This window comes from Rhinatrema bivittatum, chromosome 15 (assembly GCF_901001135.1).
Source record: "Rhinatrema bivittatum chromosome 15, aRhiBiv1.1, whole genome shotgun sequence".
In the NCBI taxonomy this organism is placed as follows: domain Eukaryota; kingdom Metazoa; phylum Chordata; class Amphibia; order Gymnophiona; family Rhinatrematidae; genus Rhinatrema; species Rhinatrema bivittatum.
In genome coordinates, this window is record NC_042629.1 from 72,700,290 (window position 1) to 72,723,618 (window position 23,329).

At 45.1% G+C, this 23,329-nt stretch overlaps 1 protein-coding gene across 2 annotated transcripts; it reads right to left on the minus strand.

The window, feature by feature from the left end:
* Nucleotides 1-6,715: 6,715 nt before the first annotated feature.
* Nucleotides 6,716-23,255, minus strand: TNFRSF14 (TNF receptor superfamily member 14). Of its 2 annotated transcripts, XM_029578171.1 has the most exons (10): nt 22,323-23,255; nt 18,282-18,371; nt 14,406-14,505; nt 13,516-13,641; nt 12,655-12,810; nt 11,200-11,290; nt 10,193-10,383; nt 8,607-8,620; nt 7,647-7,845; nt 6,716-6,877 (listed from the first exon to the last, which is right to left on the minus strand). In XM_029578171.1, the coding sequence occupies exons 3-10, from the start codon at nt 14,485-14,487 to the stop codon at nt 6,741-6,743; spliced, it is 996 nt and encodes a 331-aa protein (XP_029434031.1). In that variant the 5' UTR covers nt 14,488-14,505; nt 18,282-18,371; nt 22,323-23,255; the 3' UTR covers nt 6,716-6,740. The 2 variants fall into 2 exon arrangements, with proteins under 2 accessions (XP_029434031.1, XP_029434030.1); XM_029578170.1 differs by lacking the exon at nt 18,282-18,371 and having other exon boundaries at nt 22,323-23,253.
* Nucleotides 23,256-23,329: the final 74 nt, after the last annotated feature.

Below are 23,329 nucleotides of genomic sequence, written 5' to 3' on the forward strand. Positions count from 1 at the left end.
GCCCTCCTACGCCTCGGGCCTAGACACCGCAGCGAAGCCTGCACCGGCGGCAGTCACCAAAAATGACCGGACGCCGACTCCCAGCCCCGCGCCTAAGGCCTGCCCAGATCCGGCCCCAGCTCGCCCTGTACGGGAGTTAAGCCTAGAGACCCCGGGACAAGGCAAGGCCACTCACCCAGAACACAAAAAGAAAGATGGGGAGGGGCTTCCTGGTTCACCTCAGGCGAGCTGCTCTCCCCCGGGAGCCCGCTGAGCTCCCTTCCCCGTCGGGGCAGGAGGCAGACTGTGTCCGGAGGCGGGTTTTTTTTTTTTTTTTTTTTACCTGTTTTGACCCAGCTCCACCCCCTTCTGCCTTGTTGCCATTTCCACAGACGAGGAACCGCCGCCCTCCTGCCGCTCAGCGCTGCCTAACACTGCGCCCGCGTCCGGCAGGGTAGATGTGAATCGGTTATTTACTGTTTCGGATAATAGAAAGACTAGGGTGCACTCCATGAAGTTAGCATGGGGCACATTTAAAACTAATCGGAGAACGTTCTTTTTCACTCAACGCAAGACACCACTTGCCGGTACACCCCCTGAGGAAGGACGCTGGTCGTCTGAAACATGTACATGTTGGGATTATAATATACTTTGAGGTGTGATAGAACAGACATAGAGTCTTCATCGTGTCGAAAGAGTGTGACTTCAAGTGTATATATAAGAGATTTACATCATACCCAATAGTGTGGGAGCGGTGGTGAAGCGACATTTCTAAACAGCTCGGGAATCATTTTGGAGTAGCGGCAAAGACTTTTTCAGGTCTACATATTATGCTGGATGTCCCATGTATTTTGAATGAAAAAATTGTTGTTAAAAACATTCACTAAAATTTTGTGTTTGCATGAACATATATATATATATATATATATATATACAAAAAATAGGAGGAGGTTGGCAGGTTTAGGATTATAACATGCTCGAAAGAGGCAGGGTTGTCTACATGATTATAAGAAACCCCAACCAACTCCCTAAAAAAGTTTTTTTTTCTGAGCATCGAGATACTTTAATCCCACTTGACGTGTAGGTTATAAAAATTTGCATAAACACTTGTAAAACAGGAGAGAATACATCGCATTTACACATAGAAAAATACTTTTCTACAGTGAGTGAACCTATTATATCTCTTGGCCAATTCACCAGTTTCTAGCCAAGAGCCCTGTGAGCCCGCTCTACCTTTACACTAATTGGGGGTAAGGCTTCCTGTTGAGTTGAAGTGGCTAGAAAAGACTGGCAAACTTGTATCACCATAGCCGAGTAGTCTTGAAAATCCGAGGTTTCAGGAATCCCCAAAATCTTATTCAAGATCTTCAAGCTTGTCAGATAGCAATGCGAATTCTTGTTGCAAAGAGTTATGGTCTCCCCATATATGGCAAAGCTCTTTCGCAAGTGAGTCAGATCTATTTTCAATATTGTAGAGTCTGCGCCCCAAGGGGTAGATGATACGCGCGTACCCCCCGAAAACCTACACAAACCCCCCTACGCATGCCGAGCCCCGGGACGGGTGTAAGTCCCGGGGCTTGCAAAAAGGGGTGGTCGGGGGCGTGGCCAGAGGGCGTGGTTAGGGATCAGGGGTGTGTCCGGGGGCATGTGGGCGGTCCGGGGGTGTGGCCGAGTGCCCCGACACAGCGGCTTGTGTCGGGGCCTGCCGCGTTGGCGTGTGTAAGTTACTACTGCCCGGAGGCAGTAGTAACTTCTCCGATAAAGGTAAGGGGGGGTTTAGGTAGGGGGGGGGGGTAGGAAAAAAGTTCCCTCCGAGGCCGCTTCGATTTTGGAGCGACCTCGGAGGGAATGGGCAGTGCGCGCAGGGCTCGGCGCACGCAAGTTGCACAAATGTGCACCCCCTTGCACGCGCCAACCCCGGATTTTATAAGATACGAGCAACTACGCACAAATCTTATAAAATCCAGCGTACTTTTGTTCGCGCGCGCTTATGTTTTTAAAATCTACCTCCAAGTCTGCCATTTCTTCTTTCATCTCCCCTATTGAGTCCATTATTTCTTTTTTTGCAGCTCTGCAGATCATTTCTTAAATCACAGAACCAACTGTGAAACTCTGCTCTGGTGGGTAAGTCTGTATCAGGCAGAGACAGGTCACAAACTGTAGTGAGTTCAGAGGCTGTGCCATCATCCTGCGCCATTTTATTGGAGTTGACCTCTCGAGTGAGATCAAGTTTCTGGTAAGAGAATTTACGAAAATCTACTGAGTTTTGCTTTACCGACATCAGCAGCAAAAGTCCAAGCAACATTGGTAGAAGAGAGGAAAAAACACTGGGTGCCTGAAATTAACGGAGATTTAGCTCGCTGAGTCAAGGAGCCCACATTTTAGACAACCATCAGTCTTGATGATGTCATTTCCTCGTCTCTGTCTCCATCTGCTGAGTAACCCATTTGTTTTGGATTCTTTTTTTTTTTATATTTAAACGGTTTTTATTAGGAACCATAAAGAAAGCAGTACAAGGTATAAAGCATAATACACGTTGAGCAAAATGAAGAACATAATGTGAGTCAAACCTTAATTGACATCAGAACAGAGAAAGCATCAACTGGCTCCATGATATGCCCCGTAAAGTGTCCCAGCTCATCCATCACTCCCCTAAGTGACCGGCCTGGGTCAGTAAGAGTAAAAAGGATATCGTCCACAAACAGAGATATTTTAAACTGAGTATGTCCCTTCACCACCCCTCGTACAGCAGCGGAGTGTCTAATACTATGTGCCAGGGGCTCCAAAAATAAGGCAAATAAGAGTGGGGACAAAGGACACCCTTGTCTAGTTCCCCTCTGGATCGCAAACGGGGGACCATACCCACCATTAACCTTAACCCTAGCGCGTGGACGGTCGTACATTTGGCGAACCCAGGAGATAAAAGAGTCTCCAAATCCAATTTTATGAAGCACCTGAAATAAGAACTCCCACCGCACCAGGTCGAACGCCTTTTCGGCGTCCAACGCTAAAAGTATCGCCGGTACGCCTTCATGATGCACTAGATCGATAATATCCACGATACGGCGGACATTATCTGCGGCTAAGCGGCCGGGTACGAAGCCCACTTGATCATTATGAATGAGCTCTGGAAGCACCCCATTCAAACGTGCGGCTAAAACCCTAGCCAAGATCTTCAAATCTAAATTAATCAAAGATATTGGCCTATAAGAACTGCAGTGGGTAGGGTCACGACCCGGCTTGGCCAGCACTGTTATCCCCGCTGTATTAGCGTCAAGGGTGAATTTAGAGCCTTCCAATAGAGAATTAAAAGCTTGGGTAAGGGGACTGGCTAATGTAGAAGCAAATTTCTTATAATATAACCCCGTAAAGCCATCCATCCCCGGGGCCTTCCCAGGTTTCATTTTTTTGATGGCCGCCACAACTTCCAGTGGAGTGATGGGCTTGTCCAAGAACTGTTGCTGGAGGGGGGACAGGTGGGGCAAATCGATATTCTCCAAATAAGCCTGTATGTTTTCTGTGGGAGCACTAACACCCTGTGCATATAAATGCGCATAGAAATCAGTGAAGGCTTGACGGATCTCTTCAGAAGAGGTAACCAGCGTACCACTGACATTACTAACTTTGGCGACCACCGTTTGGGCGTGGGCAACCCGTAATTGGCGAGCTAAGTATTTGCCCGCCTTGTTACCGCCCTCGAAATGGTTTTGTTTCAAAATGGTTAAGTGATGGCTAATAGCAGCGTCCTCGAGGGACCGTAATTGGCCGCGCACGGCTAATATCTTCTGGTACAACTTCTCCGAGTGGGATCTGCTATGCCGCTGGGTTAGAGAACTAAGATCTAAAAGTAATTGAGTTCTGCGGGCCTTTCGCTCCTTATTACAGTAGGCCGCCCTGGAAATACAAATGCCCCATATGACTGCCTTGGAGCATTCCCATACTGTCAATGGTGACATACCCTCCGTCTGATTTTCAAGAAAAAAATCCCTTAAATGCTTATCGACAGTAGTGATAAAAGAGGGATCTTTAAGGAGATTGTCATTAAGCCGCCATGGCCGATGACCCTCACCAGCACCTCCCATGCCGTACAATAACCAAACTGGGGCATGGTCAGACCAAGTAATGTGGTCTATATCAACCTTCTGAACCCTGGGTTGCATAGTGGCTGAGGTGAAAACATAATCAATGCGTGTATATGTATGATGTGGACACGAGTAAAACGTGTAAGATCTCGAGTGTATATGTCTCTCCCTCCAGATATCAACTAGACACCAGGCGTCCATAAGGCTCCGCCAGGCTTGTCGTGTGGCTGATTGGGTCGTCTTGCCGGAACTAGAGTCCTTAACAGGATCCATAACAAAATTGAAATCGCCTCCTACTATCAACTCTCCCTCCGTGTGTGTCTGCAAGAGGGTATGCAGTTGAGCTATAAATGGCACCTGATTACTATCGGGAAAATAAACATTTAATAATGTACAGATACGCTTGTCTTGTTTGATTTTAAGCAATAGGTACCTGCCATTAGGGTCACTCACAACTGAGAGCAGCTCATGAATGCAGGAGGAGGAGAGCAAAATGCCAACCCCAGCATATTTATGTGCGGCTGTGCTGGCTGCCAGTAGTGGGATACTGTTGAAATTGGAGAAGGCGCTCATGGTGCTTTCGGACATGCGTTTCTTGAACAAAGACTATCCCTGCGGATTGCCGCTGAAGCTCCCTCTTGAGCAAGAGACGCTTTCTGGGGGTGTTAAGGCCCTTAACATTTAGGGACAGCAATTTAGTCGCCATGGTGAATCCTAAAAAGAGGCCATACATCCTCCTCCCCCCCCCCATAGACGAGGGAACCTGGTGCACTTGGACCCCTGCTGGCCAGAGTCCCCATAATGTAAGGTGGTATAAGACTTCCATATTACCTCTTCCCCATTTACCCCCAATTGGTCAGTCCCCAACCCCTGAAGTCCTACTGTAACCCCAGACTCGCTGCGGGATAATGCTCGCCAGGGAGCACGTGGCTGCCCAATCCGAGACAGGCACATCCGACTTCGACCCCCCTCCCCCCCATGGACTCCATGAACATGAGAAAGAGAGAACATGAGTGTAAAACCCCTAATGCAACATGCTAGATAACAGAAGAATTGCATGTAATCCAATAAACAATAAGAAACATCATAACTGTAACCAGCCAGTCAAAGGATGAATCCTGAAAACCAGGTAAATTTCCCTGGAAAGCCATCAGACCATCCTTGCGAGCCAGGAGTAGACCGGCCCATCCCAGCAAAAGTAAAGGTATCTGAGCGCCGTCTGGCCATCAGCCCTGGCCCTGCTCTTGTAGCCTGCTTTCTTCATGCTGACCTCGGAGCCGTTTCCCTCCTTTGCCGGCTCTTTGCCAACGTGGTGCCTGATCTCTGATTGGTGCTGTGGCCGCCTCCTGTGTACTGGAGAAAGAAACCGGGATTTGTGCCTTGGTGAGAACCTCCCCAGCCTCGGCCACAGACGTGATCCTATGAGAGGCCCCCTGGTGTTGAAACACAAGACCAAAGGGATATGTCCACCGTTACCGAATGTCTTTGGCCCTCAGGGCCGCAGTGACCTCTCGCAGGTCGTAGCGTTTTTTTAACGTGGAGGGCGCCAGATCTTGGAAAATAGAGATCTGATGATTCTGCCAGGTTACGGATTTCATCTGGCGAGCCCTAGCATATATGCTTTCTTTCACTGGGAAACTAGTGAGGCACAGCACTATGTCCCTAGGGGCATGATCCCTGCGTGGACCAAGGGCACGATGAGCTCGCTCCAGACTCACTGACGGTGGGGCCTCCGCCCCTGTAGAGAGGTCTTCGCTGCCATTTTGTAGGAGAAAACTGCACACTTGCAGAGCTACCTGTTTAGCATCAGCAAATTCAGGTGATTCAGGGACCCCTCTGATTCTAAGATTATTCCTCCTGCTTCTATTTTCCAGGTCCTCAATTTTGTCCTGCAAAGCTTTTATATCTGTATTTGTTGCGTCCTGTCGAGTCGACAGCGTATTTATCGCGTCCCCGTGGCCGTCAATCCTGTTTTCCACGTCGTCGACGCGATTGCCCATGGCTGCCACGTCTTCTCTGAGGTCTGCCACGGAGGCCATAATGGCCGCCTTGTATTGTTTTAAATCGCTGCGAATTTCAGTGAACCAGCGTCGAGCCTCCTCTCTCGTTAGGAGGAGGGCTGCGGCTGGCAACTCCGGGTTGTCCGGCCCGGGGGTAGGCTCGCCTGAGTCGTCTAGGTCGGTCCGCTCCGGGCCCCCGCCGACGGCGCCATCTTGTTCTCCCTCCATAGCCGGTTTGCCATACGAAAACTGACGAAGATCGGTGGGTTTACGTTTGTTAGCCATAGCTGGAGTCACCGCTGCAGGAGCAGAAGGTGAGGAGGCAATTTTCATCCAAAAACGAGCGAAAAGTAGCTGGAATTAGGGGTTGAGGAGTCCGTGGGGAGAGGAGCCGAGCCGCCGCACGTCCGCTCACATTGGTGGTCAGGCCACGCCCCCCCCTGTTTTGGATTCTTTTGACTGTCCTAAAGAAAAGGAAATTATCAGGTAAGGAGTAGTTTCTCAGTCTTTCACATGACAGTTGTCTGCACTAAGAGTCCAATTCACCGTGCTTCTTGACCTCAAGGTACACTAAAGTGCCCCCCTGACATCCCAGAGGAAGTGTATTCTATGGAGATTGTTCCTTCTTCCAGGAGGCAAAAGAAAGGGCTTTTTATTGATCAAAGGCCATTTTCTCTGCTCATCTGCCAGTTTCTTCAATGGGTTTGGTCAAATCAGAAAGCTCCTCAGAACAGTGAACGCCTGAGTCCATGTCTGTGTCCTCTGCAGGTAATGAAATATTCACTGTCTGATGCACAATAACAGTCGCATTTCCACCTGTCATATGGAGACAAAGCAGTTTAAAACATCGCTGTAAATAAGTGACAGTAAGCTGTGTTTCTTTCAGTTAAATTTGTCTCCGCATAAGGCTTGCAGTCATTAGCAGTAATAATATGTGCATTATTGCTGAATATTAAAATAGTGTGATCCGCTCTGACTTGCATGTCCAGGTTGGGTGGAATATAAAAAGCTTTTAGGTAAAGAAAGAAGAATGACTGCAGATTTATCTAGTGTTCCCTCCGATGCTCACTGGCTTGATGTCTCCCCACAGGAGGTGTGGGCTGTATCTGTCTCTGGCAGACAGTAACGGGCCCATTTTCAGCGGAGCTCTTAGACTCTCTCATTTTCAGTCTCAAAAGGGGCAAGGCGATGAAAAATGGAGTAAAGGAGACGTGGCACAAAGCAAGACCGATAGTTACTAACTTGGAAATGACAGCATAAATAATTGGGATTTTAGGAGGGTGTGCGAGAGGGCCAAGGTTGTGAATTTGAGGGGAAAGACTCTTCCAGCAGAGAGAATCCAAGAGAGGAGAAGGCACAACAATCTGAAGACAAGCGAAGGAGGGGCGGTGAGAGTTGTACAAGCCGGGGATTGCGAGATATTGGAAGGCGTATAGGCTAATACACAGGGAAGAGATGTAGCATGAGCTGCCTTGAATGTAAGTGGAAGACAAATTATGGCCAGGCCTTTACTGGGAGGCAGTGAATTGTAAAGCAGAAGGGACTTGCACGAGTACGGTACAGATTATTTGATTAAAACACTCACTCTTTGGGGGCTGTAATAACGCTGCCTCCTGACTTTGGGTTTCTTTGCCCTTGGATGGAAAGCGTTTTCTGTTGTCCGTTTCTGCTTCCCTGGAGGAAACGTGAGAATTGTGGCAAGGTGTCCTGGAGCCAGCGCTGGGCCCCCGACCATCCGTGTTGTCTGCACAGAGTGAAACCTCTTCAACTTTTCCTGGAGCTTTCTGTAAAGGGAAACACATTAACCAGCTCAGCCAAGATCACTGCGAGGTCCAGATCCACCAACACCACGGAAAAGCACTTCCAGGCCTTTATCTGCTATCGTTTGCTATGTTACTGCAATAAAAGCAACGAAACAGAAGTCATGGGTGAGGAGTGAGGCGCGCGATGGAAACTGGAGAGCATGCGACCCCCATCATTATCTCTAGGGGCTTGATTTACTAAGGGGGTTTTTTAATCCTTATTTGGTGCTTATGGGGGGAAAAGTGCTAAATCAGGCCCTAAGTGATTGAAACATGTCAAATCTACCGTAGTCGCAGAGCAGCTTAGATAATTATGTATGTTTTAAATTTTTGTACATATAATTGTCTTTAGTATTTTCTGGTCACTCGCTATATATATATATATATATATATATATATATATATGGATGTACAAGATAATTAAAATGTATAAAAACCGAATTTCAAACCGCCAAGATAGAAACAATAAGAAAAAAACACAAAAATAATCTGCCCACTATATCACATTTCTATATGACAGCCGATTAACCATGAAGATTTGTGGCGTGAGGAGGCAAAGCCATTGGATTGGTTTGACAAAATGTCTGCTAGAGAAGCAGGGACAGGGAGAGCCTCTGGACATGCACAGCTGAGGCCCAGCAGTGTCGCAGTCTGTATTTCGCAGAGTGCCACGCCAGGGCTATGCTGCACCTCCCAACAAGGCCTCTTCCAGGAGCCCCAAGGAAAAGAATTAAGGTGCCTACCTTTTTACACAAGTCTGTGAAGAAAGAAGAAAACAAAGAAACGCATTAATAATTTCATTTCCCTTCTGTTGTGTAAAATCAAGACAGCGTGCAAGGAATCAGTTCTTTGCTGAATGTGGAAGTTGCAGGCTGCACATACTTGGACCGGATTCTAAAAAATACATTTTTATAAGAAAAGCACAAATAGTTTCTTAATTTTTCTCACAACTCTTCTTTTAATTAGGCTCAGTTGCTTTTGGGATTATTCTTTCCATGTTTGGCTCATTTACATTAAGTCACATTAAAATTATGAATTAATACGGCTGCCAATTTTCTTTACTTTTATAATGGTAAAATAGTTCTTTTGATTCAATTATCTAGAGCACTTTGGTTTAGTCATAGGAGCGCATGCAAAATCAAATAATGTCACATGAACGGGGGGGGGGGGGGGGGGGGACACACCAAAATGATAAAGGGGATGGAACAGCTCCCCTATGAGGAAAGGCTGAAGAGGTTAGGGCTGTTCAGCTTGGAGAAGAGACGGCTGAGGGGGGATATGATAGAGGTGTTTAAAATCATGAAAGGATTTGAATGGATAAATGTGAATCGGTTACTTAGTCTCTCTGTTAATAGAAGGACTAAGGGTCGTTCCTTGAAGTTAGAAAGTAGCACATTGAAAACAAATTGGAGAAAATTCTTTTTCACTCAATGTACAATTAAGCTCTGGAATTCATTGCCAGAGGATGTGGTTTGGTTAAGTTCCTGGAGAAGAAGTCCATAAACTGCTATTAATCACTAAGGAATAACCACTGTTTGTTACTAGCATTAGTAGCATGGGATCTATTTAATGTTTGGGTACTTGTGACTTGGACCGGTCAGTGATGGACACAGGATAGTGGGCCTGACGGACCCTTGGTTTGACCCAGTATGGCATGTTCTTATATTCTTATGATGTCCTGTTCCCAGTTTAGAAAGTACACAGTTGTAGTGAAATTTCCTGGGAGCTGGCCCTCATCCACCTCTCTTCTTGCCACACTCCTCTCCACCAGTTGCACCCAGCTGATGACTGGGGACGTGACAGGCAGGAGAAAGGGACAAGCCAGAGGGCTCACCTGCTCTCTGTTCAGCTCCTGAGAACCAGAGCTTTCTTGCATGGGAACATCTTAGAAAACCTTTACCAGAGTCAGGCCTGTCCTAGCCATGGCTTCTTTAGCTGTGCTTCTCTTTAACTAAAGGAGAAGCTAGGGAGGCTTGGGTTTTGTTTTGTTTTTCCTCTGAATGTTGTTAGCCTGAACTATCGCCCACTGCCTCAGATTCTCTCATGCTTTTCCATTGCCCGGTATCAGCTGTAGAATATTTTGAAAACCTACTTAGAAAAGCAGATCTGAGTTGGGAGACCTGGAGCAGCCACACACAGGCACCATCCCAGGGTTTGGTTTATCACTGTAACACTGACAGGTAAGGAGACTTAACAAGATACCAAACGGACAGTCTTGAGAGTACTCTTATGTTAAACCCACCCTTAGGGCCTGATGGAGGTGCTAGCTAAAGGGTTCTCCCATTTTCTCTCTTTTTAAAGGGGGCCAGATATCTAGGTTCCTGCTTACCGGAAAAATGTAAATCAAAGTGTCCTTTCTGTGCCCTAAAACGAATTAGAAGAATCGTACAAATGACGGCAATCAAAACAATGAAGACTGTTACAGCTGAGATGATCACGCCAGTCATATCTTTGTCTTTGCAGACAGAATCTGAGGTGAGTGTCCCAGCTTTTTCTTTGATCTTGTTTTGATCACTGCACCTAGGGTGGAAGAGAGAGGATTGACTTGGCAAGAAGGAAACAAGCTCTGTGCTCACATAACTGTGATTTAAGACACTGGTGCCCTTGTTTTACTCCGCTTGGCTAACGCTGATGGACAAGCTGTAGGTGAGACTTTCTCAGTGGACTACGCTAATACGTTTGTGACTAGTCCTGAACGGCTCTGCTCTCTTCTGCACGGACCTGATGTAGACTTGGGTAAGGTGTCCTAATGTACACTTTATTCAAACTATGAATGGGCTGATTCTCACCATTTATTCAGACTGGAGGCATTTGTAACAAACACCATACTAGGTCAATCGTATTGGTTCATTTCTTGTCAGTACGGCTCAGATGCCTGCCCAGTATTTTAATCCTGCAAATAGCAACATCTGATCCCTAAATAAGCAGCATGTTATAGGAACTGTATGCTGGATAAGTTCTTGGAGGAGAAGTCCATTACCTGCTATTAAGTTCACTTAGAGAATAGCCACTGCCATTAGCAATGGTTACATGGGATAGACTTAGTTTTTGGGTACTTGCCAGATTCTTATGGCCTGGATTGGCCACTGTTGGAAACAGGATGCTGGGCTTGATCGACCCTTGGTCTGACCCAGTATGGCATTTTCTTATGTTCTTATGATTACTTCCCTATGATGGGTCTGGAAGGAAGCACTCTCTTCATTTAGAAGTAGGGTTTAAGATAAAGTAGAAAATTTACCCAAAAGCTATAGTGCTGCCGTATCACTAGCTATATTTTCCTTGTATTCCCCAGCAGAGTCCCGTTTCTCCTAAGAACAACAGACACGATTCACACACCTGGTCCATGGCTCACATTTTTCTGACATATATTTCATTGAGAATGTGCCATCAGGACATCTTTCACAAACCGTGTCCTTTGTTTCTGTGCCTGCAATAAAGAAACACGTTCTTGACTCACTGGGCTAGACACATCAAAATGCCAAAACTGCTTCTATTTCACCTGAACACTTTCCCACTGGAAATACAGTGAGATTTCACCGAGAAATCAAGAGCAACTTTTTGTATGTTTGCCGTATTAGGGAATTTTCCTGGGAATTTGCATGATTTTTTTTTTTTTAAGATAAATGTCATCTCATTTTAGGGAGAACATTGTGTGATGTGACATTTTATGATTCATGAAACAAGCTCTTGGACTTCCACTCTGCACTAACAGAATATGCTCAATTCCAGATATAGAGAAATGTGTGTGTAGTGTAATGGAAGACACAGCCAAGCAACTGTAATTTCAATTCCACCTACAATGTAGAAGTCATGACAAACTCAGCCATTGACATTGGACTAAATTCAGAGTCAGTATACATGAGAAACCCGAGCGAAACTGGCAGGTTTGTTGTTAAAACAGGAACCGATCTTCACTGTGGAGTAATCATTGCTCCTACAGCTTGATCTGTGCGCGCCGCGTCGTCCCCAGGGCTTGCAGGGTTCTTGGGCTATGAGGGTTTGGTCCATTGGGTCCAGATTTGCATTTCAGCAAAAACAGGGTGGAAACAAAATACAAAAATGTCCGCAAGTCACTTTGGCCACACACATCTGAAAGAGCACATCTTTTGTCCAAAAGTAACACTTTTTTTTTTTCCATCTGCTCCTTTGTATCTCAGTTGGAATCGGGGCTGGGATCCAGTGCCATGAGCCTTCATTCACAACCTCCTCTGGTGTCCCCAGCCAGGGTCACCAGAGCTCCCTCCAGAACCTTAGAATGAATCTTGCCACCAGGTGTCACCCTTGGGTGATGACCATGTCTCTCTCTCCACCCCACAGGTGCTGTGAACGTTGCCTTTGCAGTATCCACAGGCTTGGCTTACCTAGGGATCGAACTGGAGACCTTCCACGTGGCAACACACAGCACTGTCGCGGAGCCACCAGGCCAACCCAGAAGAAAATTTAAGAATCGGATAAAAATCTCACAGCATTTTGTACACATGTCTTTCCAGATTGAGTGAAAAGAGTTGCCCTTCAGGAAGCTGCAGGAAATTCAGTCCTTTAGTAAAAGATGTGCTTTTCTGAAATGTGCAGGTAATTTGACTCCTAGATCTGTTGCAACTTTTTACTCTGAATTTAAATCTGGCCAAGCCTGTGCTGCACCAGGGCTTTGACTTGAGACGTCAGAGTTTCATGTTTAAAGCTGGGACACAGTAATGCATTACTAAACTGCAGACTGCACTCCTGCTTACTTTATAAATGCATAATATTTCGTGCAGATTGCGAAGTTATGAAATAGTGCATTGCCCTTACCAGGCTTCCCCACGTAATAACCAGGCTCACAACTCGTCCACCTCTGGCACAGTTCACAGTCCTCCTCTTGTGGTTCTGCGCAGTAAAACCCACTTTCACAGTCACATACGGTGTTCTTCACGTAAGTGCACTTCTGTTTCTCAGTCAGTCCCATTCCTGCAAGGATTACCCAGATGTTCATGGCTCAACCTACTGATCCAGTCCTATTTTTACTCTACAGTTACATTTTCTCCTAAGAAAAGCAGCGCTAGATGGCCACGCACGCAACGGTACATAGCGATGGCTGGAGCAGGCTCTCCATGAACAATCGGAGCCAGCTGGGGTCAGCTTGATGGCAGTACCACACACTGCCATGCGGGATTACCTGGCTTTCACTGCCAATTTGAAGTCTTCTCCTCAGCCTCGCCAGGGGATGCTGCGCAAGGCAGTGCTTCTGGTCCCAGCCATTGATAAGCGCGGACTCTGCGCTGGGTTTCAGAAGGAACCTGAATCCATGCCGCCAGAAGACTGGGACTGCTACGGCTGGCTGGCAGGAGGGGAGGGGAAGGAAAACCCACAGCTGGCCGCACATAAGGGGTTCGTGGTACCGTCCCCAGTAGGGGCAGTTTCTGTTGGAATTGGAAGCCAAAAAATGGAGCAGAGATGGGTGTGCATATATCACATTTTCATGAGTGCATGTACTCTCTCTCTGCATCGTGCTCAACAGTGGGTGCAAAGCATGTGGCACTTATAATGCGCACACTTTATACATTTTCAAGCTCTGACTCCCTGCATGTGTGCTAAAGACAAGCTTCATGCTTTACAACTGAAAGTCGCCCCCTTAATTAGAATTTAACGCATCACTGGAATTGCTAGTCTTACCTGTATCACAAATTTTGCATTTGAAGCAATCTGTAAGGCCACTAGGATGATCCATATATGTCCCTGCCATGCAGGGAATGCAGTTTGTTCCTGAAGTCTCCTTGCAGTGGTTACGTACCCTGGTACCTGAAATATGCACAAGAAAAATTGGGTTTATGTCAAGAACCACCAAAGATTTTCACCAATTGTCTGTGGTTACTGCATCCTGGCTCTCTCCAGTTACATTTTGATAATTTATTGAACTGCACGTCTGTTTTACAAAGTGAAAGCTGAGTGTGTTCATTTTGTGCCTTGCTTTTAAGACAACTGTAGGTCAGAAAACACCATCCTGTAAAAACGAAAACAATAGTATGGTGATCATTGTCCTGGGAGCCAGTGGTGTTGGAGTTTATCATGGAACCATGTGGCCAGATTTTATGACTCCAGGTGTGGATAGAGGACTTAAGTATCAAATCTTTACATAATTCTACTTAAATGTTCATTGGGTAGGATAAAAATTAATGATAACTATTAAGTGAGGTACCACTAAAGGCTCACACAGGATCCATACAGGGTGCCTCACAAAACGTTAGGTAAAGTGTCTTGACCAGTGGAAGGGTACACAAGGAAAGGCAGTGGCAGCAGTGAGTGTTGAATTTATCTCAGGACTTCTCCAGAATCACAGTCATTGCTCCAGCCACTAAGCTATGCCACCTCCCCACTCCGAGGGCATCACACGTCCAACAAGAGGATGTACAAGTGGGTTTTGGAGCTCTGAGCTGTAGGCCATGCAGTCATGTGCAAATCATAGTGTGCTGAACAGCCACACGCAGGTCACGTTCTCATGGTTCTTTATTTAGCATAACAGGACGCCTTTGAAATTAGTGCTACTGTTATTTATTTTCACATACCTGCCTGGCACATAGGACAGCACCCAGTGCCTGTTGAATATTCTCCTTGAAAGCATATCTCAGCTCCCATCAAAATTACCATTTTCTGGCTTAGCAAGATCTTTATAAAAGAGAAAAATTGAATACAATTTATTTAACTTTAGCAGGAAAGCAAATAATTGCAATAACCTGGAATCTCCAAATTCAGAAACCATCTTCCAGGATTGTTCCCGGCATCTCTGGACCTGGACTTCAGAGAGAAACTGATGCAGGGGATCCTTTCAACTACATGTTGACTACTTACTTCATCCAGCACCAGAACAAGCGACCTCAAGCCCAGTGGCGGGGTTCAGGCTGGGGTCCAAATCTTGGTACAAAATTAGTCTTCAGTTCTCAACTATTTCACCTTTACCTGCCTCTCCCCCACTTCTTTCCTCTATCCTTCCCCTGGCCTCCGCCACTCTCTCCTCCTTTCCTGAAGTCACAGTGGAGGAAACTGCCTGTCTTCTCTCTTCCATCAAATTCACTACTTGTTCCTCTGACCTTGTCCCCACCGAATTCCTCAGCTTCATCTCCACTGCAGTCATCCCTTCCATCTGTCACATCCTCAATATCTCACTCTTCACTGCTACTGTTCCCGTTGCCTTCAAATGTGCTTCTTAAAAAACCCTCACTGGATCCTACCTGTCCTGCAACTATCATTCCATATCCCTTCTCCCTTTTGCCTCCAACTATTGTTCACCGCCATTGTCTTGACTTTCTTACATCTCAAGCCATTCTTGATCCATTCCAATCTGGTTTTCGCCCTCTACATTCAACTGTAACCGCCCTTGCCAAAGTTTCCAATGACCTATTCATGGCTAAAGCCAAAGGTCTTTACTCTGTCCTTATCCTCTTTGACCTGTCTGCTGCGTTTGACACTGTTGATCACTACCTACTCCTTGATACTCTGTCCTTGCTTGGATTTCGGGACTCTGTCCTGTCTTGGTTCTCGTCTTACCTCTCCCATCGCACTTTTAGCGTTTCATCTGGTGGTTCCTTCTTTACTGCCATTCCACTATCAATTGGTATGCCTCAGGGCTTTGTCCTAGGCCCTCTTCTCTTCTCACTATATACTAATTCCCTTGGTGCTCTGATTTCCTTTCATGGCTTTTAATACCATTTTTATGCTGAAATCCATTTCACCTGAAATCCAATCCCGAATCTCTGCCTGCCTGTCTGACATTGCTGCCTGGATGTCCCACCACCACCTTAAACACAACATGGCCAAGATGAAGCTCCTTATCTTTCCCCCCCCCCCCCCCCCCACCTCCCCTCATCTTCCTTTTTCTGTTTCTGAGGATAGCACGGTCGTCATCTCTGTCCCATCAGCTCATAACCTTGGAGTTCTCTTCAACTCGTCTCTCTCTTTTTCTACGCATATCCAAAACACTGCTAAAATACGTTGTTTCTTTCTTTATAACCTTGTCGAAATCTGTCCCTTCCTTTCTGAACACACTACCAGAACCCTTATCTACTCTCTTATCTCTTCCCACGTAGACTATTGCAGCCTGCTCCTCACAGGTTTCCCAGCAAGTCATCTCTCTCCACTGCAATCTTTCCTAAATTCAGTGTGCAACTTATCTTTTGCCAAAGTTGCTATGCTCATATAACTCCTCTTCTGAAGTCGCTGCATTGGCTCCCTTTCCGCTCCTGCATACAGTTCAAACTCCTCTTTCTCACCTACAAATGCCTTCACTCTGCAGCACCTCACTATCTCTCACCTTATCTCTCTCTACCTCCTTGCTCATGCACTCCGCTCTTGGATAAGTCACTCCGATCTGTGCTCTTCTCCACTACTGCCAATTCCAGACTCTTTGCTTTCCACCTGGCTGCACTGTGTGCTTGGAATAGTCTTCCTGAATTGGTGCATCATGCTTCCTCTCTTGCCATGTTTAAATCCTATCTAAAGACCCATCTTTTTGAAACTGCTTTTAAATCTTATGCCTGATTGTCTGCTTTTAGTCTTGACTAACTTTCTTTTAACCAAGTCTCGTGGACCTGTATGTTTGTCTTATTAGATTGTAAGCTCTATTGAGCAGGGACTGTCTTTTTTTTGTATGTTTGTACAGCATTTCATATATTGTGAAGCGTTACAGAAATGTTAAGTAGTAGTAGTGATACAGCAGCACACTCAAGATCTCATCAATACTTGAATGTTCCTGACCATGCAGGTTCTGCATCTAACCATGTGAGAGTTTGACTGAAGTGGCGTTCTCTTTCAAATTCCTAGTTTTGGAAACACTTTCACTAAGCGAAGTTACTTTGAGAACACTCAGTTGTTCTATGATTTGGCCTGATATACGTCCTGCATTTTCCATTGTATTGGGGACCACATGGCTCACTCTCCACATCCATTGCAAAACATGACACCTTACATATCCTTTCATCTTTAGACTCCTGAACTACTTTTCTCACACTGATGAGGGAGGCTGAGTCAGAAGAGAAACAAGCCACAACAATAAATAACATTAGGTGGTTTGTAAAGTTCAGGTAAAAAATACAAAACAGACATCTTACAAGCCTTTTGTTGGGGCCAACAGCTCGCTTATGATAACAAGAGAATCCTGGTTTATCAGGTTTAGTCCATCAAGGTCGCTGCCCTGTGTCGAGAATTTGCCCCAGTTTGCACTAAGCTATATAACTAAATGTCCAATGCACATTGCTATGCCCCTCCAAACTGCAGGTAATTCACCAAGGTACGGTCACATGGCTTAATTCATCAGTGGAGGCGTGGGCACGCTCCGTTTTAAAAATCACCTGACTTGCGCGGTAGAAGTGGAATTTGAGCTTCCACTTAAAATTTGGCGTACATGTGCACATGGCCAGACTATTTTATAACATGTATGCACATATGACGCAGGTTATAAGATAGCCGCATCCCTGGGTGCAGGCCTATGTATGTGTGCAAATGTGCACCCGTGTGCCTGTTTGAAAGTTACCCTGGACCTTGTACTGAACAGGACTTTTTTTGGTTGTTGCAGCTGCACAGTCTTATTGATCTTTTATTAAATTCCTGGTTGGTTTGATCAGCTGGGAATATGGCTATGGGTGCAGGTTAAGATTTCATTTGTACATGATGTATATTTGCTATGACATCTGACTACTAATCTTCTCCTGCTGTAGCTTCCAAGGTGTTGGAGTCATTTTTTGTTACTTTTGCTGAGGATGTACATAGAGGATAGGTTGTAGGGATTCAGAGTTTTCACCCAGACACAGACTAGTTTGAAGGCCACAGGCCAAACTCTCAGTGAACTATTTACTGTCTTGCACTGTGAAATGTTTACGAACAGGCAAGAGTCTGTTTATTTAGTTATTCCACTAAGTCTATGATGAGAAAACTGGCAATTAACTTATACTAAAGCCTGAGAGAGAAAATGAAGGCCACACAGCTGTGTCTGAAATTTGATAAGAACTCAAAGGGAACATTGCTGCTTCCACCAGCATTTGTAGTGTATGATGTACACTACAATCCAGTGGGAGCACTGAGAGGAGAGGATCACCTTGCTGGTGGCTGAAAGGAATCAGTAAGTTTTTGCTTGGGACATTGACTTTTTTAAAAGTATTGGGGCAAAGTTAACTATTTGGGAATATTATTTAGTGTGTTTGTGCTTTTAATAGTCAGTAAGACAGCGAATAAACAGAAGTTAGAATGTTTGTATTTTTAAATAGTCAGTTAGTAAGGCAGCTAGTAAGCAGTAGTTAGTGTGTTTATTTTTAATAGTCTGTAAGGAAGCTAGTAAGCAGAAGTTAGTGTTTGTATATTAAAAACAAAAAAAAGAAAAAAGTAGCCAGAAATAAGCTAGGAGCAGCATATACCTAAGTAAAAAGATTGAAAAGTTAAGTTCAGTTACTCACCTTGGAAAGGTGTTGAGGTAGTGTGATTTGGTTTGATTAGGTACCAACCTTTGTTAATCAAGAGAGCAGTGAGTCACTCTGGCTGACTAACTGGAAAGAAGGCAAAATGATTACCGGCATGGTTAAAAGGGGAGGAGAATGAAGCTATTTTAGCCAAAAGATCTTCATTCAAAAACTGGAAGAAGGATCCAACAGAAGAAAATAGGATAATGCATAAGCGTTGGCAAGTTGAATGTAAGACATTTATAAGACAGGCTAAGAGAATTTGAAAAGAAGTTGGCCGTAGAGGCAAAAACTCACAGTAAAAACTTTCTAAAATATATAAGAACATAAGAACATAAGAAAATGCCATACTGGGTCAGACCAAGGGTCCATCAAGCCCAGCATCCTGTTTCCAACAGTGGCCAATCCAGGCCATAAGAACCTGGCAAGTACCCAAAAACTAAGTCTATACCATGTAACCATTGCTAATGGCAGTGGCTATTCTCTAAGTGAACTTAATAGCAGGTAATGGACTTCTCCTCCAAGAACTTATCCAATCCTTTTTTAAACACAGCTATACTAACTGCACGAACCACATTCTCTGGCAACAAATTCCAGAGTTTAATTGTGCGTTGAGTAAAAAAGAACTTTCTCCGATTAGTTTTAAATGTGCCCCATGCTAACTTCATGGAGTGCCCCCTAGTCTTTCTACTATCCGAAAGAGTAAATAACCGATTCACATCTACCCGTTCTAGACCTCTCATGATTTTAAACACCTCTATCATATCCCCCCTCAGTCGTCTCTTCTCCAAGCTGAAAAGTCCTAACCTCTTTAGTCTTTCCTCATAGGGGAGTTGTTCCATTCCCCTTATCATTTTGGTAGCCCTTCTCTGTACCTTCTCCATCGCAATTATATCTTTTTTGAGATGCGGCGACCAGAATTGTACACAGTATTCAAGGTGCGGTCTCACCATGGAGCGATACAGAAGCATTATGACATTTTCCGTTTTATTCATCATTCCTTTTCTAATAATTCCCAACATTCTATTTGCTTTTTTGACTGCCGCAGCACACTGAACCGCACACTGCCGCAGCACACTCTATCCGAAGTAGAAAGCCTGTGAGGGAGTCAGTTGGACCATTAGAAGATCAAGGGGTTAAAGGGGCACTTAGAAAAGATAAGGCAATCGCGGAAAGATTAAATGATTTCTTTGCTTCCATGTTTACTGAGGAGGATGTTGGGGAGGTACCCATACTGGAGAAGGTTTTCATGGGTAATGATTCAGATGGACTGAACCAAATCACGGTGAACCTAGAAGTTGTGGTAGGCCTGACTGACAAACTGAAGAGTAGTAAATCACTTGGACCGGATGGTATACACCCCAGAGTCCTGAAGGAACTAAAAAATGAAATTTCAAACCTATTAGTAAAAATTTGTAACCTATCATTAACATAATTCATTATACCCAAAGACTGGAGGATAGCTAATGTAACCCCAATATTTAAAAACGGCTCCAGAGGCGATCCGGGAAACTACAGACCGGTTAGCCTGACTTCAGTGCCAGGAAAAATACTAGAAAGTGTTCTAAACATCAGAATCACAGAACATATAGAAAGACATGGTTTAATGGAACAAAGTCAGCATGGCTTTACCCAAGGCAAGTCTTGCCTCACAAATCTGCTTCACTTTTTTGAAGGAGTTAATAAACATGTGGATAAAGGTGAACCGGTAGATGTAGTGTACTTGGGTTTTCAGAAGGCATTTGATAAAGTTTACATGATTTTTCCCGGCACTGAAGTCAGGCTCACCAGTCTATAGTTTCCCAGATCACTCCTGGATCCCTTTTTAAATATTTGGGAATCATTGGCCATCTTCCAATCTTCAGGTACATCGGATGATTTAATGATAGGTTACACATTTTTACTAATAGTTCTGAAATGTCATTTTTTAGTTGACAGATAAATTAAAAAAAGAAAACTGTAATAGATTAATGCAGGAGAAGTTATCTTCTACCCGGCTGGCAGAAGATAGACAATGCTATGAGCAGCATGAGGCTCATTTAATTGAAAAGCTAAAAACTGAATGATCCTTGAAAGTCTGAAATTACCTGTCTAAATAAACAGTTACTTGATAGAGATGAAGAATTAGAAATTCTTTGGGAACACTGTCAACCTCAACCCAAATCTCCCTCTAATTATGAGAATGAGAAAGAAGGTGATATAAAGACCACTGCGGACAGGTGAGCAAATGATGCGGAAGAGAAGAGGGAATGAGAATGTCGTCACTGCGTCCATCCGTGACAGGACGTTAACCGGAAGGCCTGCACGTAGAAGTTTCGTGGCATTTGTTATCGATGTAGCAGAAAAGGACATACAGCAAAAAAAATAGTTACAGACCCTGGATTTCACATTCAGTATTTACCTCCCCCTCCCGGCAGGCCTGCAGATTAAGCTGGGGGCGGCTGACCCCATTCCTTCTACTCTCTATGTGGCGCACCCAGTACTTATCTAAACGGTGGGGTGTCTGGCCTCAGCTGATAAACCTAATCTAAAGTTTGCAATATTCTAATTGTGCAGCTATAGGTTTAGCAAAAAGATTTAGTAGAAGCAGGGAAAGATCTGTCTCTTTGTAAACTCTATTTTTGTTTCTCCTTTCTTCCTTCTATCTCGCATGACCAAGTTTGAAGGAATGTTAAACAATTCTGGCTCCTGTGATTAAGCAATGAAATTTCTGGTAGTTAGAAAAAAGAGGGAGAAGTTTTATTTCAATGCCTCGTAAATCGATACAAAACTGGACACCTGTCATCCCCCGCCCAGTATCAACTATTGTTGGGTAAATGGAATACCGAGCTAGACAAAGCCATAACCCTGGAGTCTCGATTGGAAGAGCTCACTGAGTTTGTCCTTTTATAGGGAAATTCAGTTCAAACCTTTGCACAAAGCTTATAATTCCCAATATTGAGCCTATAAAGCTACGCTCTCAGACAAGTGAGGTCATTAATGCTTGGATATGGAAGTACTTCTCATTCTGAACCATTAATGTCTGTTCCTCTGCTATTTGAAAATAAACAAGAATTCTTCTGAAAGTAAACAGGATGTTAGAAATTATCCGAAAAGGAAAATATCGAATTGCCCCTATATACGACTGCTCCTTGAGTATGGTGTGCGGCTCAGGTTGCTCCATCTCAAAAATGTCATAGCGGAACTAGGGGCCGACAAAGGGGATGGAACAATTCCCCTATGATGAGAGGCTGCACAGGCTAGGGCTCTTCAGTTTGTGTTATTTTATGTTGTTTTTCATGTATTTTATGTATGTTTGATGTTTGGGGACCTCTGGTAGATGCGGCTCAAATAAACTGCACTTGTAATGCTGGAATTTAGCTCCTGAGTTTAAGTAATCCCTGATGTAGAGAGGCCCTCCCCAGCAGTGCAGAGCCATCTTCAAACCACACGAAGGTCCTTTACCCCACACAAGCTAAACTACTGTGGGCTGACGTCTTCAGTTAAGGAAGTTTTTAGTGCAGGGAGCTCCCAAACTTTCTCCTCGACCCAGTCTGGTTTTCAGGATTGCCACGATGAAGATGCAGGAGATCTGGATACCCGGCCTCCTTTGTAGGCAAACAGGATCTCCTCCTGAAAACCAGGCAGGATTGCGGCCTTCACAGACCCCTCGGTTAAAAGGGCTTTACACAAAAATCATTAAGACATTTTATGAATGAAATTCTGTCTTTGTCCACAGGATGGCTGTAGTGACTGCAAAATAACAACATAGTGAAAGGGAAAGAGAGATGTTGTTTCCCTTTTAAACAACGAGGACTGTAAACCAGACAATGTAACCTGGTTAAAATATAGGAGAGAGATTTATATATATATATATATATATATATATATATATATATATATATATATATATATAGTAGCTATATGAATGCATATACTGTACATATAAAACATGAGTAGCTCTGAACCTGCATGGTGCAAGGATAGTTCCTATAATATAAAATTCTCTTTCCAACACGACGGCTCCTGTATCTCACATTTAGTGAAACAGAAACTTACCACCGAACTCCAGAGGACGAAAGGCCCCTTACTGAGGTGCATAGTCCCAGTGGCAGGGAACCATGTTACTCACTCCTGCAAGCATTGGACTCCAGCCAGAAAGTGGCGACTCCTTCCAGAGGACATGAAAGATTAGACCCCGAGAATCGTTGTCCCGGGAAGTGTCCTGGGGCTTCTGTGCATGTTTAGAGACCTTGCAGCCGGGCGCCTTCTTGAAGAATTCTCTGGGTGCGGCAGTTTTTGCTGTAAGGCACAGGATCGAGGAGGTGTCCTAGAGAGGAGCGAGCCCTGGGGCAAGTTACAAAGGTTTCCGGTGTCCCAGGATCAGTTCCTGGTGCACAAATTTCCAAGCTGGAAGAAACCCAACCCCAGCACAGAAAGGAGTCCTCCTAGCTTGCTCTTTGGCTCGCCTCTGATCGGAATATTTTGGTGGCCATATGTGAGCGTCCTCTCTCCTTCGCTTTCCCTCTCAGACGATCATCATCCAGGCTGGGAGGGGCTTTGTGGGCGGAGATGAATAAATGGGCAGGCTCCACCCTCTGGAACCTGTAGCAGAAACTTAATACCTTTACTTTTTACCCTTTTCTTTACCTGCTGTCAGTCTGGGCTTCCTTCTCAAACTGGCAAGTTTTCTTCTCTCTCTTCCACGGGGCTGGTGGATACACTAAGGTGAACTGGGCAGTCACCTGGAGCGCCACCAGTCGGGGTGGCAGCGGCATGGCATCTCCTTCTTGCCAGTGCAGGACTGCGCCGTGGTGCTTTCTCTTCTGGGCCGTGCGGGTGAGAAGGAGGAGAGGCTCTGCCCTTGCTAGCAGAGGCAGAAGATCAGCAGTCCTGACCCTGGGACTTTGCAGCAATCAAGAGCAATGAAGAGCCGGAACCAGCAGCAGCTGAGGAGCGCAGCCCCTGCCCAATCTGGAAGAAGTAACATTGGCCCAGGCTCTGCTCAGCTGTAGCAGGAGAGCATAAGCCGCGGGGGTTAGGAACAGAAGGCTAAAACCACACAG